The 17,065-nt window shown below is 55.4% G+C and overlaps 2 protein-coding genes across 4 annotated transcripts; both read left to right on the forward strand.

The window, feature by feature from the left end:
* Positions 1 to 4,781: 4,781 nt before the first annotated feature.
* SP6 (Sp6 transcription factor) lies at positions 4,782 to 5,912 on the forward strand. The gene has a single exon (XM_049861322.1). It carries the CDS (start codon positions 4,782 to 4,784, stop codon positions 5,910 to 5,912), a length of 1,131 nt encoding a protein of 376 aa, XP_049717279.1.
* Positions 5,913 to 12,899: 6,987 nt separating this feature from the next.
* Positions 12,900 to 16,743, forward strand: SCRN2 (secernin 2). Of its 3 annotated transcripts, none has more exons than XM_049861106.1 (8): positions 12,900 to 13,061; positions 13,339 to 13,506; positions 13,811 to 13,998; positions 14,760 to 14,959; positions 15,431 to 15,646; positions 15,751 to 15,916; positions 16,004 to 16,184; positions 16,420 to 16,743. In XM_049861106.1, exons 1-8 carry the CDS (start codon positions 13,011 to 13,013, stop codon positions 16,576 to 16,578), a joined length of 1,329 nt encoding a protein of 442 aa, XP_049717063.1. In that variant the 5' UTR covers positions 12,900 to 13,010; the 3' UTR covers positions 16,579 to 16,743. The 3 variants fall into 3 exon arrangements, with proteins under 3 accessions (XP_049717063.1, XP_049717066.1, XP_049717064.1); XM_049861109.1 differs by having other exon boundaries at positions 16,083 to 16,184; positions 16,420 to 16,504; XM_049861107.1 differs by having other exon boundaries at positions 15,788 to 15,916; positions 16,420 to 16,504.
* Positions 16,744 to 17,065: the final 322 nt, after the last annotated feature.

Consider the following 17,065-nt stretch of genomic DNA (forward strand, 5'->3'; position numbering starts at 1 on the left):
GAAGGCCGGCGGGCGGCCGGGAGGAAGAGGCGGGGACTGCCAAGTGGTAGAATCATAGGTTTAACGGTGGAACCGGATTCGCGGGCTCCATTCCTGACATGAGCCCATAATTCTGTTCTGGACGTGGCTGTGAACTGGGATGCAAACCAACCAGCCAGACTGAATAGACGGAGATGAAACTTTGCGGATAGGTAGAGCTGTCGATTTAGCCGCGGCCACAGAGCTTTATAGCAGTTCTTGCGAATCTACGTCTCCGGAGCGCGAGTCCCGGGAAGAGGGAAATCCTACTGATCAGAAGTAACAATCGCCAACGTCCACGGGGGCGCCTCGAGGCTTCCCAAGCCCAAGCCGCTGTTTCTTACCCGGCTGGGGGGGCTGCTGTCACCACATTTCACAGATGAGGAAATCGAGGCTCAGGGCAAACTGACTCGCCCGGGGGTCACAAGGAATTTAACAAGTGGCAGAGCTGGAGTTAAAATTTAAGTACTTCAATTGCTGGTCCAAAGGTCTTTGTGAATATATCTTAATCCAACAAACATTTGTTAGGAACCGATTTATTAAATAACTTGAACAACAAAAACGATGTCTTCCGTTTACTGTTCTTTTGTCAGGGGCGCACAGAAAACACAGCTAAGCATTTTAGGAATATCATTTCCTTTAAGCCCCTAGAAACCCTCCCAACTTGTACCCACGTTGTAAAGATGAGGAAATTGCGGCTTAAAAAAGAGGGAGATGGACAGATCAATCAGACGTGGACTCTGGATAGGACATCGTGTTGTGTTTTGGAGAAAACCACACACGGATTGATTTTCACGTGACTTATGGACTCTATTTTATAGTCATATTTCGAATATTTCGGGGAATGTGGGACCGGTTAACCAGGGGTGGTGGAATAGGCGGCTGCAGAGACTGGATTAAATCAGCCTAAATGACGGACCGGATGAGCGAAATGGACTGCAAAAACAAAAACAAAAACGAAATAAAAACGCCGATGGCGAAGCGCATAGAGGAAGCCTACCCCGCGCAACGAAAGAAATACGAAAATTGATCAGAAATCCCCTGCAAAAAAGGGGTCACTTACAGAGGCCAACGAGGAGGGTGAAGAAGCCAAGGACTGGGAGGGGGGAATATTCCCTGACCTGCGGGTGGCTGGCCGTTGCTGGGGTCCCCAGCAGGCCGGGATTTGAAGAGTTCTTTCCTAGGTGGGCGCTGTGAATGCCCTGACATGTTACCAGAAAGTATTGCGTATGTTTATTTGTTTTTGTTTTTCTGGAACTCAAATTCGCAAAGACCCTTGCCCAAGTTAAGAACCTCGGGTCTAGATATTAGGGTGAGAATTGGGAAGGTGTGGTAGCAACGGGCCACTCAATTTTTTCCAGAAGTATCCCTTCCTAGGGCCATTCAGACGCCTACCCCAGCCTTTGGGCTGCAGGGCCGGTGCACAGGGGCGACAGTGGCTGGGCTCAGGCTGAGCACCTCCCCGACCGAAAGGAATGGACTTGGGCTGGGGGATGCCACCTAAGGCTAGGTAGAAAGGGAGGGGGAGAGCTGAGGGGACCGGGGAGATGAATGGGGCCGGTGGAGTCAGGAAAGTGGGGCAGTGGAATGGAGGGGGAGAGGAGGTGGTCATCCAGAAAGGCTAGTGGCCGGGGCGGGAGAACCCGAAAGCCAGGGGGAAAGAGAGGGAGGGAAGTAGGGAAAGCGGTGGGGGATGGGGAAGGAGGGCAGCCAAGATAAAGTTATCATGGCCTAGGCCTGGGGGTGGACCGGACACATACTTGGCGATAAATCCTGTTTCTAGTTTTCCTCGCAGTTCCGGGCAGCGCTGCCTCGCCGGGGCGGATCGGTCGAGGGCTGTCGAGGCCATCCGCGCCCTGAGGGTGGTTCGGCATCACCCCCAGGATCCGCCCCCTTCTGCATTTCCCTGGGGTCTGAGCCCTGCGCCCCCTACCTGATCAAGCCACCTCGAGGGCCGTTTTCCACCCGACAGGGCGGGTCTCGGAACCCGGGAAGTACCCAGCCTCGGCCCCCAGCCCAGTGAGTCTAGGGGACAAGGGAGGAGCGATGGAGGGGGCGTACCAACAGACGCGCAGCTTGGTTAGCGATGCCCCCCCACTCCCCGCCCGCCCCCTCCTCGCCGGCCGGGCCTCCTGTCCCCCCGAGCCCGCAAGGGTTAAAGGCGGCGGCAGGTGAGGTGGGCGGGGCCGTGAGGCAGGGGAAAAAGGAGCGCGCGGAGAGGATGCAGCAGAGAGCGGTGAGTCACGGGCCGAGCTGGCCTCGCTGCTAGCTGGCTGCCGCCCGCCCTCCGCCCTCCCGCCGCGCTCTCCGCCTCCGCCTCTGCCGCCCGCCGCCGGCTCTGGCCCCAGTCCCCTGCTCCTGCCCTCGCCGCCGGAGAGTCGTCGCGCGCAGGGCCCATGCACGCCAGTCTGTAGCGCGCTAGCCGGCGGTGTCCGGAGCCCGAGCGCAGCCTGCAGGTAGGAGCCTGGGTCTGGTCGCGAGGGGTGCGCACAGCCGGGACCCTCTCAAGAAACGCGCTCCGAACGCGCAGCCGCCTCCTATGTTCTTGGAGGCGGGGGGGGGGTTAAAGAATTTGAAGATCTTACAGCCCCGACCGAGGGAAAACTGGGCGGAAGGGGGAGGCTGGAGGGAGTTAGGAGGCTGGAAACCAGAGCGATTGGGACAACCCTAGGACGAGAACCTTGGGGACTGGGAGTACGAAAGGCCCAGCGACCTGAGCGACGATGATCCGAAGAGGTGGACGGGAAATGGGGAATGACGGTGTTTCTACCCGCCTGGCCGCGTTGGGGAGCGGGAATCCTGGGGTGCGCACCCTGTTGTCTCCTTTTCCAAGACTTTGGTGGCAGGCCATTGCAACCCAGGACCGAGCTCCCGGGCTCTGTGTTGGAGAGGGTAGGGCTGGCCACTCTGGAGCCTAGGTTGTCCAAGCCTCCCCACCCCCCAGCCCCTGGGGCAGTTCCCAGGCGCCAAAAGCTATTAGGGTCCCAGGCCTCGCTGCTTCTGCCCAGCCCCTTCTGGCTGCCCCGCCTGGGCCTGAGGCTCCATTCCTGCTGCTTCACCCTGTTTCTTTCTTGTGGTGAAGCACCCAAGCCAGAGCAGGCGCCCCAGTCCCTCTCTCCCTCTCTCTCGCAGACAACTAGCGCTACTTCCTTGGCCCCAGAGGTAGAAGGTGTCGGCTAGAGGTAGAAGGTGTCGGCTAAGACCTGCTGTAGAAATGGAAAACCCCTGCCCTAAGTCACTGAGCCACACTTTACCTCACCCCATCAGAGAAGGTCCAGGCACAAAAACCTCAGACGCACCCAAATTTAGGGAGGAGGTGGTAAGAAGGGGAGGACCTTCAAGACATAGCTATGTGGTTAAGAGGGGAGTCTTTAGGTTCCCACAGGTTTAAGAAAAGAGTTACAGACCAGGTACACGTGCAGTGTGCAGTACATACTTGGGGACTGAATGAGTACAACTTTGTTCAAGTCACTTCTTGAAACTCAGCCTCAGTTTTCTCTTCTTTAAAATGAGAGGGTTGGCCTGGAGCAGTAGTTCTCAACACTTGGGTGTGTGTTAGAATCATCTGGGGGAGCTTATAAAATTTATCCTTGCCTTAGATAATCACTTTGGACTATTATTCTCCCTCCTAACGTCTGTGATTCTGGCTTTTTCTTATTGCCCTCCTTTTTCCTCATTCTGATCCTTCATCTCTTAAGGGGGTGGCAGTTTTACTTTCCAGAGTTTTCTGGCAAGCTCTTTTCTGGCTGACCACCCTCTATGTGGAAGGGTGACCCCTCCCAGCTTCTCATCTGGGTCTCCCCCAGGTTAAGAAAGGCATGGGTAGCAGCCAGAGAGAAGGCCGGCACTGGTTTGGGTCAGGGCAGGGAAGGGGACTTGGCTTTCTCTGGTGGGGGGAAGTCCCTGGAAACTGGCACTGCAGCTGCACCCCAGGAAGGTGAAGTCTCTGCCCAAGGGAAAGGGGTGGGAGCCAGGCCTGGGAGTGGGTTTGGTGGGGCCAAGGCAACCCAGCCAGGAGCTGCCGGGAGTGGTGAAGAGAAGTGGAACACTCTTCCTCACTAAATAGAACCTGCTTTGGGCTTTGGAAAGGCAGTTCACCTCAAGCTTTGGGTTTCAGGAACAGACCAGCCCCCTCCTCCCATCTGTGTCCTGAGTTAAACTGGGGAAGCTGAGATGGGTCTAGAGTCTCCATTTGGGCTGGCAGCAGGCCTGCAGGGGGAAAATGCCGCTGCCCCTTGTGCTGGCCTGAGCAGCTGGGGTGGGGGTCCTTCAAACACAGTACTCAATGTGTGTCCTACCTACCAGCCTGGAACCAGCCCCACTCCCAGGGGGAGCTGGTCCTGTAGGAGGGATAACCTAGAGGAAGGCAGAGCTCCATTATCCTCTGCCCTCAGCTGATAACTTCACATTTGCAAAGAAACAAAAAAAACAAACCCCTTGCTCTCCAGTCGATTCCAACTTTTAGCGACCCAATGGGACAGGGTAGAACTGCCTAAAAAAATATATATATATATATTTTTTTTAATTTTTTTAGAACTGCCTCACACTCCCAAATTCTCATAACTGATCTTTAATTTCCACCTAAATCTGGGTTCCTCTTTTTCACTTGGCAGGCCAGAGAGGAGCACTTTGCAGGGAGGGTATCTGGGTTAGAATGGAAAGTGAGCTGGTTGCTTTCCTTACTTGTCTTTTTTGCCTCTCTTAGGTCCCATCTAAGGCGCCCCTGACCGTCCCTGCCCCCACTCCCACCCCGGATCCCGGCAATGCTAACCGCTGTCTGCGGCTCTCTGGGCAGCCAGCACACTGACGCGCCTCACGCCTCCCCACCGCGCCTGGACCTGCAGCCTCTCCAAACATACCAGGGACACACAAGCCCGGAGGCTGGGGACTACCCCTCCCCGCTGCAGCCTGGAGAGCTGCAGAGCCTCCCGCTGGGCCCGGAGGTGGACTTCTCACAGGGCTATGAGCTGCCAGGGGCCTCCTCGCGGGTAACCTGCGAGGACCTGGAAAGTGACAGTCCTTTGGCTCCAGGACCTTTTTCCAAGCTCCTGCAGCCGGACATGTCCCACCATTATGACTCATGGTTCCGGCCCACCCACCCGGCCACGGAGGATGGCTCATGGTGGGACCTTCATCCCGGGACCAGCTGGATGGACCTCCCCCACACTCAGGGCGCCTTGACCTCCCCTGGCCACCCGGGGCCGCTTCAGTCCGGTTTGGGGGGCTATGTTGGAGACCACCAGCTTTGTGCGCCGCCGCCCCACCCGCATCCGCACCACCTCCTCCCAGCTGCTGGAGGGCAGCACCTTCTGGGGCCGCCTGACGGGGCGAAGGCCTTGGAAGCGGCCGCCCCAGAGTCCCAGGGGCTGGATTCCAGTCTCGACGGGGCGGCCCGGCCCAAGGGCTCCCGGCGGTCAGTGCCTCGCAGCTCAGGCCAAACCGTGTGCCGCTGCCCCAACTGTCTGGAGGCTGAGCGACTGGGGGCTCCATGCGGTCCAGATGGGGGCAAGAAGAAGCACTTACACAATTGCCACATCCCGGGCTGCGGCAAGGCCTATGCCAAGACGTCACACCTGAAGGCGCACCTGCGCTGGCACAGCGGAGACCGTCCCTTCGTGTGCAACTGGCTTTTCTGCGGCAAGCGCTTCACGCGCTCCGATGAGCTACAGCGCCACCTCCAGACCCATACCGGCACCAAAAAGTTCCCCTGTGCAGTCTGCAGTCGTGTCTTCATGCGCAGCGACCACCTGGCCAAACACATGAAAACCCACGAGGGCGCCAAGGAGGAGGCTGCCGGGGCGGCCACAGGCGATGGCAAGGCTGGTGGAGCAGCGGAGCCCCCCGGGGTCAAAGGCAAGCGAGAGGCTGAGGGTGGCCCGGCACCATCCAACTGAGCGCCGCGGGGCCCTGCCACCCTGGTCTCCGCTGGGGCATCTAAAGAGAACCCCCAGACCTGACACTTTTGAGGGCGGCTTGAGTGAAGGAGAAAGGTGGTTATTTATTGAGGGGGAGGAAAAGTGGTGCAGGGACAGGGAGATGGGGTGCTAGGGGTTTTTAGTCACTCGGGCTGGAAGGGGCATGTTTGGTTGGTGGGCAGGGAGTCTCTGTGCAAGCCCTTCTGTTCTCCCTTCTCTCACTATTTCTTTCATGCCGCTGGACTGCAGGGGGGGGGCACCCCTACCTTGGCCGGCGGGTAGGGTTAGGCTGGAGGAGACAGATGTCCTGGAGCAGAGAGCAGTGGGGCTGGCCCGGGGCGCTGGGGTAGCTGCCTGGACATGTCCTTAGTACCTGGGAACCGGGACATGAAAGTGCCTCCAGAGTGGCCGTGTGTCCCTTTCATCCCCCTTATAGTGCTTCTGCCCCTAGGGTTTCCAGATGGAGAGCTGAGATGGGGTGGTAGAAGCTGGGGGTCCTCACAGGGCTAGTCTCTATCTGGTTGGGAGGGTTGTTTGGGGAGAAATAACTCCTTTGATGAGCTTCCTTATTAACCCTTCCAGACTGGGTCTGACGGAGCCATGAAGGAAGAGGGGAGAGGGCCTGAATCTCGGACAGGTTCCCAGCCAAACCTGTGGGGTGGAGGGGAGAGCCACCTCGGGGAAGAGGGGGTGAAGAGGAATTCCTCCCCTAAGGTGAGAGAAGGGGGATTTGGTGGGAGAACAGAAGGAACTAACTCCTTCCTTCTCCAGCTCTGCTTCAGTTCTTAACCCTTGGGCTTTGTAAAAAGTAAAGTTCGGTAGCCCAACTCCTCCATCTATTACCCCATGGAGGTTTTCAATATAGCTGGAAGTCCCAACTCTAGAATTGATGTAGTTCCTCACCCTAGGTCCCCATCTTTTGCCGTCCCTTTGGGATGAAAGGAAGGGGGTTACCTCAGCTAGTTGGGGGTGTCCCAGCAGAGAGACCTTCAGTGGTCCCCTCTTTGAATCATGACTGCCCCTGACTGGCCATGTCCCTGCTCACTGAGAAGCTAAGCCCACTTTTTCTTTAACGTGGCCTTTCCCTTCCACCTATATCCCTTGTTCCCCGTAGAGTGTATTGAGGATGAATTACGGGCCTATGAGTCAGAATCGACTCGACGGAACTGGGTTTTTTTGAGGGTTTTAGGAGGGAGCTAGGAGACTCCCTCCTCCCCATTCCCACGGGGGAAACTCCCCTTCCATATGAAGGAGTTGTTCTCCCACTGGAAGGGGTTCTGCCTTCTGAGATGATGTCCAGAGAGCCATCCCTGTTCCCTTCTTTAGATGCTACCCAGTGCCATCGAGTCGATTCCGACTCATAGCGACCCTATAGGACAGAGTAGAACTGCCCCATAGAGTTTCCAAGAAATGCTAGAAATACATTTTTATTATGATCCTGGGGTGGGGAAGGGACGGAGGGGAGAAGCCCAGTGGGGGCTGAGCCAGGCAGAGGGGAAAGAAGCTGATACAGGGAAGGCCCCTGGAGCTAGTGGGGTTTCCCGCACTGAAGGTAGACAGGCCTTAAGATTCTTCCTTCCCTCCCCTTTCCTTTGCCCCTCTTTGCGCACCCACAGTCCTATGTGGGGATTAGCTGTGTATTGATTTTTAAGTTATAAGCAAAGGGTATTTTATTTAATATTAGGACATGTGTATGCTTGTGTATGTATCTATGTGTGTTGCCTGTGTGCGTGGTGTGTGCGTGGTTCTCTACTGAGCCTGAGGTCTCCAGCCAGGGAGACCCCGTCTTGTTCACCCCATCCAAGGTCCTGGGACCTAGGCCCACAGCATCTCTTCCTCCCTTGGGGATGCCGGAGCCCAGTCCAGGGACAGGGAGCTCTGTAGGAAGTAGTAGCTGGGCTCTGGGTGGGAATACATGTTTGTGTAGAAAGGGGCCCTCCTTAAAAGGGACAATGTCCCTTCTCCCTGAGGGACTCGTGGGCCTGGGGTAGTTTGAGAAGTAATGTTCTTTTTTTTATTCTCCCTCTTTTCCCTACCTCCTACCCCAACTCCAGGTCCCCTTCCTTGGGGGCAGGAGGAGAGTTGACAGTGCCTGCAGGTGGCCTGGCCAGGTGGAGAGCGGGGAGAAAGGGAGGGCACTGTGGGTGTGGGGTGCCTTTCTCCTCCACCCATCGAAACCAGCCACCCCCTCTTTGTGTCACTGGGACAGCTTTTTCTAGTGACCATTCTAAGGGGAACTCCTGAGTGGGTGTTGGTGGGGGAAGGCATGTGGATGTTCCCCTTCCCATAGAGGCCCCGAGCTCTCTAAGGTGTATGGGTGGGAGCTTTGAATAGGTTTTCTTCTGCTCCCCTGTTTTATAGATCTAGGTTGCTTGGCTGTCTGACCCTCCAGGCAGCGCCCCTAGAGGAGAAATGTAGGAGTTTTTTTTCTTTAACTGCTGTGAACCCACTTTGGGGGGAGGAGGAGGAGGAAGAAACAGCCTGTGTTTTTTATGCCACAATAAAGTTGTCAACCACATCGTTGCTTCATTTGTCTTCCAGCTTGGTTTCCTTTTCGACTCAGTGTCCCTCAGCAGTGAGGACCAGGTCTGGGCTGCAGGGTGGGGTGGACACATCCTTTTCATCCTGCATCGCCTACGCAGCCTCACCTCTGCTTGGATGGGGCTGAGCTGAGTTGATTGAAGGATCTGATCCTGCCCCGGAGGTGGTTGGTGCAGAAGAAGGGAGGAGTTCCCTCTGGAATGACCATCCCGCCCTCGTCTTCACCTGTGGGAATGGGAAGGTTCTAGATATTTCTTTCCTCCTTCACATATAAGCCCCCTCCTTTCTCTCCTCTGCCTTGGACCTAGGTTCCCTGCCTCCCAGAGCTAGCTGGCCTCTGCTCTCCTACCCCTCCCCGTGGGGGTGTGCAAGTCAGTCAGTCCCTCTGGCTGTGAGCAAGGTGGGGTGATTTCTTCACCCAGGATGATCCCTATCAGGGACAAGGTGATGAAAGGCAGCCAAGATATCTGATGGGCTCCCGCCCAGCTGGAAAATATGAGGGAAAGGCTCCTACTGCAATACACAGCCAGAGACAGACCTGCCAGTTACACAACCATGGTGTGCACAAACACCCTCACTGGACCCGTTGGCGCCCTCAGAGATATGCAGGAATGCCCACCTGTACACATTTCCCAAGTTGCCCAATGCCGAGCACATAGTCGGTGCATAATTAATGTCAAATGGGTGAAAACTTCACAATTCCAGAGACCCACACCTAGGAAGGTTGATGGAGGGTCAGTTTTCGGCCCTCGAGAGGGCAGTGGTAGGGTATTGTGTTCTTTTTCCTGCCCATCTTTTTTTGCCAAGATTATTATTCTCCCTTGGTGGGGCCCCAATTTCCTCCACTCTAAACCTATGGAAAACCCTGGTGGCAAAGTGGTTAAGTGCTATGGCTGCTAACCAAAGGGTCAGCAGTTTGAATCCACCAGGTGCTCCTTGGAAACTCTATGGGGCAGTTCTACCCTGTCCTATAGGATCGCTATGAGTCGGAATCGACTCGACAGCACTGGGTTTTTTGTTTGGTTAAACCTATGGAGTAGTTCTACTCTGTAAAACATGGGGTCACTATGAGTAGGAGGCCGGCCCAGTGCAGCTAACAACAATGATCCTTACCTAATTTCTCTGAGCCAATGGTACCCAGGCTGGCCCATCGCATCACTTGTTTGGAAGTGTCTGGGGTTACAAAGTTGAAGATCACCTTGGGATGGGGGCATCAGAATGATTTAGGGATTATAGAGGAAACCAGACCAGTTTGGGGGCCAATTGTTTGTATCCATTTGCTCCTAGATTTAAAAGCCTGGGAGGAGGAAGGGAAGCTGGGTTTTCCTGTGGCTTCATCATACTCTCCCCACTCCTGGAAGCTCCCCTTTTGTCTTCCTGGCTCTGGGGGAGGTTGGACCCCAGGACCCAGATGAGTCCTCTCCTCCTTTCCCCCCATCACTGCCGCCAGGGACAGAAGGGCAGCTGTGGGGCCGGCTGGGCCTGTCTGGGCAGGGCTGGGCCTCCCCTCCTCGCCTCGCAGCTCCTCCCGCTGACCTGCATTCTTAGCGGGGGCCTTTGGTGGGGCTCTGACTCTCGCTGGCCCCAGCAGCAATGTTGCCTGGCTGGCCTGGCCCCCCTGGCAGAGCCCAAGGCCACCTCTAACCCCTCAGATGTGGCGCCAGGCAGGACAATCCCAGAGGGGCCAGGAGAGGGTTAGGGAAATCAGACCATCAGGGTTGACCCACAGGGCAACCTCTCTCCCCTTTCCTGGAAGTGGGAGAAGAATCCCTCCAGGGTGGGTGAGTGAGATCTGGTATGGGAAAGTGACGTGAGATGCAGCCTGGGAACCGCAGCCTGGGGCTGCGCTGGGCCCCTCCACGCCTCTCTTTCTGCCTGCTCCTGCCCCACAGCGGGCAGCTGGGGAAATGCAAGGAGGTGAACCGGCTTCCTGCAGGCGCCTTTGGGTGCCCATGTTTATGTCAGCACCCAGCCTTGATGCTTGCTTCTGGAATGACATCCAACGGCAAGCTCACATGCTCTCCCCAACCTCGCATCAAAAGCAGCCTTCACCTTCTCATTTACCCTAATGAGCTTGACTGCTCAGCATCCTTGCCGTGTAGACCTGAAAAGAATCCTAGAAATCAATGGTCCACTTGTTCCTACCTGGGAGGAGGCATACTAGAATCACTTGTGGAGTTTTTCAAGATATCTCAATTCAGTCCTCAACATTCCACTCACTTACGCCCTTTCAGGGGTATATTAGAGCAATGCTTCTTAAACTTTACACTGAAGTGTCTCGTTAACATGCAGGTTCTGAGTCCGGAGGTCTGGGCTGAGGCCTGAGGTTCTGCATTTTTAACAAGCTTCCAGGTGGTGCTGATGCTGGTGGTCCACAGGCCACACATTTTTTTTTTTTAAAGTTAAGGACAAAGGTCACTTATTAGAAGACAAACACTTTTTAAAAAGCAAAAGCACAAGGGGACATTGAGGTTATATTAATGGCGGTGGAATGATCTGGAAAAGGAAGCGAGAATGGTTGCACAACTTGAAGAATGTAACCAGTGTTACTGAATTGTACACGTTACTGAAATTGTAGAGATGGTGTATGCTTTGTTATGTATGTTTTCACCACAACGAAATATTTTTCCAAAGCACAAAAACTTTGATGCAGTATGACCAACCTAAGGAGAAACAGAGTGGAAATAAGAGCTATCTAGAGAGGATAATGGCTAGAAAGAAAGAATGGGAAACAGCAAAACAAGAAGAAGAAAGGTGGTCACAGAAGAGGTGAAAGATTTAGATCAAAATGGAGGCTGGAGGTTTCTCACTTCTTATCTCAAGGATGTTCAGTGTTGACAGCCCCACAAGCCACACTGAGTAGCACAGTATTAGAGTATTGGGTTGGACAGTGGGAGTTATGTGTGGTTGGAAAAAAAAAAAAAAATCCCTCCTCACCCCAGCTGAGCCCTGGTGGCACATTAGTTAAACAATTGGCTGCTAACTGAAAAGTCAGAAGTTTGATGCCACCAGCTGTTCCTTGGGAGAAAAATGTGGCAGTCTTCTTCTGTAAAGATTTACAGCCTTGGAAACCCTATGGGGCAGTTCTACTCTGTCCTATAGGGTCACTATGAGTTGCAATCAACTCGACGGCAACAAGTTTTTCTTTCACCCCACCTGTAGCTGAGAACCAGCGATCTAGTCTGATGTCATCAATTTACCACAGGGAAAACTGAGGCCTTTTCAGGTAAAGGGACCTGCCCAGAGACCCAGCAAATGTGCAGCAGGAGCAGAGACGAGATGCTGGTCTGCGGAGTTCCAGGTCACGCTCTTCCCTGCTCTTCCCTGCCTGTTGTTCCCCACCTCCAGCCTGCCTCTAGGTCATTCTTCTCTGCAAGTTGTAGCCCCTTTTCTGAACGTATCTACCTGGAGACAGTTAGCATCCTTTTGGGAATCAGTCTTGTACACCTAGAGGCAACTGGAAAACATCTCAGATTTCAGATCCTCAGCTGCCTTACCTGCCAGGTTTCCTGCAGCCATTCCCTACCTGCTGGGGAAGCCAAGCTGCCTTCCCTCTGCCTTCATTCCCATCCCAGGAGTGACCAGGGGCATGGCTGCCAAGGCCAGGGCTCTGAGTGGCAGCCCTGGCCAGTTACAGGATCGTTGTGGAAGAAGTACATAATCTGCAGCATCTCCCCTGCCCCAATCCTGGGGGACTCCATGGAGCAAAAGGGAGTGAGATGCACTCACTTAAATGCTGGTTATGGCGACAGTTTGTAAAGGAAAACGACCTGGAAATCTGAACATTTGGGATCGAGGTCTACTTCTGCACCACTCTGTACCCCCTTGGCCAAGACTTCTCCTTTGCTGCTTCAGTTTCACTATATGTAAAGGCACCAAATCTTTGGGCTAGAACTTTCTTAAATTTCCCCTCAAAGCTGTCTTCCAGTGAATTTGAGCACTGTGGGACAGAGTTGGCCTTTTCAGGTCAAACGGGGCTTATCCCTGTACCTCCTGGCCTGTAACCACTCATGTATCTTCTAGCCCTGGGCCACCAGCCTAGGATTGTGCCTTTGGTATTAAAACAAGGATCAACGTAGCCAAGTTTCTCCTTTAACCTCTAAATGCCCCAGCAGTCCCCACTCTAACAAATCAGCCTGTTTTTTCTTTCCTTCCTTATCACTCGGGCTCCTTTTTGCCTCCAGCTCTAGGTACCCACAGTGACCCCATTGGGTGAGCACCAAGAATTCCTCTTTACTTTTGTTCAGGCCTTAACTTTTTGTTCAGGGAAGGGCGAAAAGCCAGGTAGGACTTGGAAGGCCGATTCCGCTCCAAGAAGTGGTGCAGGCGCGCACCCTGGTGGAACATGGATGAACTGCAGGTACTCGGTGCCGGCTCCGCCCCCGGGGCCAAAGACCTTCCAGGTCACCTGGAGTCTCCGCCCAATGGGTCGGACCAGACCCGAAGCGGTGGAGGTGGCGGCTGGGACAGAGCTGGGGTTCCTGGAGGGAGAGAGGGTGAGGGGCATACAGTATTGAGAAAGCTAGGAAGGGGTGAATGGAGGAGGGAACCGGCTTCCGGGGTGTACTTTTGGACTCTCAGAGACAGGTGAGATATCCACAGAGATGGTCTGACGACTGCATGCAAGGGCCAGGACTCCCGTTAGGGTCAGGGCCGTGGGGGTGTGCAGGTTTGCGGCCACCTGCTGGCGCTCACACCTGGAGTGTGCCTGTGTTGTTGTGTGTACAGAACCCAAGGGCAGTGTCTTCCTCCCTGCGTGTCTGTTTGCATGTGTTGGGAGAGGGGGCTCCCCAGGGCTGAGCCATGGCCAGGATTGTGCGGAGGTGGCATGGGGGGTTATACACTCACCCCTAACTTTCCCCAGATGGCATCATTGACCCCTGACACCCCATGTTCCTGCGACTGCTTTGTCTCGGTGCCCCCAGCCTCTGCCATCCCAGCCGTGATCTTTGCCAAGAACTCCGACCGACCCCGGGATGAGGTGCAGGAGGTGGTGTTTGTACCTGCGGCCATGCACAGCCCTGGGAGCCGGCTCCAGGTGGGTTAGGCCTTATGGGGTGCTGGGGGTGTGGCACATCCAGGCATTTTTCTAAGACTTTCCTCCTCTGCTCCCCCCACCTGGGAGGCCACCAGATGTACTGGAAAGAGCATGAGCTTTGAGCCTACCCACCTGGACCTTGGCTGATGATTTAGCCTCTGTGGTCCTCAGTTTCCTCATCTGTAAATTGCGAATAATAAGACCTTCCTCAAAGGGATGGATAAGGTGATTGGCACAGTGCTAGTATGTTGTAGTACCTTCTCTTTTCTGAGTGGGCTCCCCTTTTCTCCTCCCTCACCTCCAGTGCACCTACATTGAGGTGGAGCAGGTATCGAAGACGCATGCTGTGATCCTGAGCCGCCCTTCTTGGCTGTGGGGGGCCGAGATGGGTGCGAATGAGCATGGTGTCTGCATTGGCAACGAGGCCGTGTGGACCAAGGAGCCAGTTGGGGAGGGGGAGGCCCTGCTGGGCATGGACTTACTCAGGTGCGGGCCTTGCCTCCCCCATCTCCCTGCACACAAATTTGGAGGCTGAGTGTTGGCCTTGGCCCATCCTCCTCTCCCCCAGGCCTGGTTCACAGGGGCCTCTTCTCTGTCCCTTTTAGCCCTCACACCGTCACCTGAGAGGCTGCCCCTGCCCCTCCTGGACTCTCTCAGCCCTGTCCCCAAAGTCTGACTAAAAAACCAAAAAGCCCAAACCTGCTGCAGTGGAGTTGATTCCGACTCACAGTGACTCTATAGGGGGCAGAGTAGAACTGCCCTCTAGGGCTTCCAAGGAGCACCTGGTGGATTCGAACTACCAACCTTTTGGTTAGCAGCCGTAGCACTTAACCACTATGCCACCAAGGTAACAGTCTGACTAGGAGCCCCCAAATGCAGCCATCTCTGGCCTCTCCTGACCCCGGAAATAAGGCAACAGTTTAAACTTTTTTTTTTTAAATAGAAGTAAAACTTCTTTCCAATGAAATCTCATGTGGAGTCCCAGTTTATAAAGTCAATAAAAATGGACTAACTGACTGAAAAGGGATTGGAGGTTCAGGGCATTTTTCTCAGGATTTCTTCGTGAAACCCTCAGAGCACAGCTTGAAAACAACTGGCTTATTGTGCTTAACATCATCAATGCCAGTGGACTTGCTGAGTGAGTTGGGCTGCCTGCCTAACCTCTCTGGCCTTTTTTGCCCACTGGAGCCTGTGCCATCAGTCCCTGATACTCCCATGGCCTTTCTCTCCCTTGGCCCTCTTTGCAGACTGGCTTTAGAACGGGGCAGCTCAGCCCAGGAAGCCTTGCATGTGATCACAGGCTTGCTGGAGCGCTATGGGCAGGGGGGCAGCTGCCGGGAGGACCCCACGCCATTCTGCTACCACAACACTTTCCTGCTGGCTGACCGGACTGAGGCGTGGGTGCTGGAGACAGCTGGGCGGCTGTGGGCTGCCCAGAGGATCCGGGGTGAGGGACTAGGCACTGGTGCTCCCCTGTGCCAACCTTGGGGTGGGGGTGGGAGACATGGTGGAGGCAGGGAGAGGCCCCAGTCCAGGAGCAAACCTCTAGGGGTGGCTGGGACATCCAGGGAAATGGGCCCATTCGGGACCTCTCCACCTCTTTCATTTGATTAATGCCATCTCATGCTTCAGCTTGCCACTTTTTCTGGGAAGCCTTCCTGGGCTTCCTTGGATGGGCAGATTTCCCACTTTCACACCAGCAGGTCCCGCTTCTTCATTGTGCTCACCATACTGCGAGCTTACCTTGATGTTTGTGATTGTTGTGTTTGTCTCCCCCACTACGCTGTAGGCTCCAGGAGGGCAGGTCTGTTCCCTTCACCGTGGTGTTCTCAGCACCTAGCCCAGTGCTTGGCACACACTAGGTGCTCATCAAATATTTAGGATGAATAAATGAACACCTTCCCTATTTCCTCCACAGAGGGGGCCCGGAACATCTCCAACCAGTTGAGCATTGGCACAGACATCTCAGCTGAGCACCCCGAGCTACGGGCCCATGCTCAGACCCAGGGCTGGTGGGATGGGCAGGGGACTTTTGACTTCGCCCAGGTCTTCTCCCTAATCCAGCAGCCTGTGCGCATGGAGGCTGCCAAGGCCCGCTTCCGGATTGGGCGGGAGCTGCTTGGGCAAGAGCAAGGTTCGTGAGTGGCTGGATGGGGGTGGGGGACAGCTGCTTTCCCCTCCCCCAGCTTCGGGGGCTTGGTCTGTGGCTGGAGGACCCCCTGCTCTCCTCCTTGGCAGGGGGCATCACAGCAGAGGTGATGATGGGCATCCTTAGGAACAAGGAGAGTGGCATCTGTATGGATTCTGGAGGCTTCCGCACTACAGCCAGCATGGTGTCCATTCTGCCCCGGGACCCCACACAGCCCTGCGTCCACTTCTTCACAGCCACGCCAGACCCCTCCAGGTGAGGGTGGTGATGGCTGGGAGCGTGTACTGCTCAGGAGACTAAGGGATATGATGTGCCTCCATCCTTATATCCGCATCCCATTAGGTCAGTGTTTAAACCATTCATCTTTGGAGTGGGGGGAGCCCAGGCCCCCCAAGTGCTGTCCCCAACTTTTGGAGCACAGGACCCTGCTCGGACCCTGCCCCGATTCCAGACTCAGGTGGATCGCCGGCACATCCTTTACCGGGGACACCAGATAGCCCTGGGGCTGATGGAGAGTGAGCAGGTAACTCCCAGGGCATAGAGGCCACCTAGGAGGATGACTCATTTCCCCTACCCCCAACTGGGACTCTGAAAACATCAGAGGGGCCTGGGAGTGGAAGAGAGACTCCAGAGCTGGAGAGGGAAGGTTCCTCCTTCAAAGACTTCTGGGTGGCCTGTCCTTTCTCCTGCTCCTGCAAGGGATTCCCCTTCACCCCAAGGGAAGCTCGGCCCAGGGATCATCTCTGCCTTTCCTGCAGGATCAAGGGCAGCAGCTCCGGCAGAAACAGCGGGCCCTGGAGCAGGAAGGCCTGGAGGCTGCAAGGGGGCTGCTGGCCGGGCAGCGGGCCCCACCACCTCAGGAGTGGGGTGGGCTCTTCCAGACCTTTGTGGAGAGGGAGAGCCAGATGTATGCCTGAGCACTGCAGCTCCTCCTGGCCTGGGGTGTGGGCAGTGTGCTGGGGTGCGGGCTCAGGACCAGAGCAGTCCCTTCACATTCCTCAGCCTCGTCCCAAGTGGCCAGCTTGGCCTTTGCCTTAATAAAAGTATTTTATTTCTGTGTTCTATGAACTTGATCCCAGGTCCATGGGGATAGAAGAGCCATTAGGGCAAAGAGTAACACTGAGTTGGCTGCGTGCCCTTGGTGGCTCAGGTGATGGTGACTGGATGGTGAGGGTTGTGGGGAGGGCCTGTGAGGAGGGGGGCTTCCTGCAGTGGGCGTGTGTGAGTGTGTGAGCTCAAAGCAATGCCCAGCACGCTAGTGGCTACTATTGGGAGAGCTGGAACCCAAGGTTTTGATTCGTGGCCTGGCACTCTGGAACGCACTCCCTGGAAGTGGTGGTGAGATTGGGCCCACCATGAGGTAGCACCCACCTCCTACAATACACACAGGACTCCGGAAGCCAA

This window comes from Elephas maximus, chromosome 19 (assembly GCF_024166365.1).
Source record: "Elephas maximus indicus isolate mEleMax1 chromosome 19, mEleMax1 primary haplotype, whole genome shotgun sequence".
NCBI classification, from domain to species: domain Eukaryota; kingdom Metazoa; phylum Chordata; class Mammalia; order Proboscidea; family Elephantidae; genus Elephas; species Elephas maximus.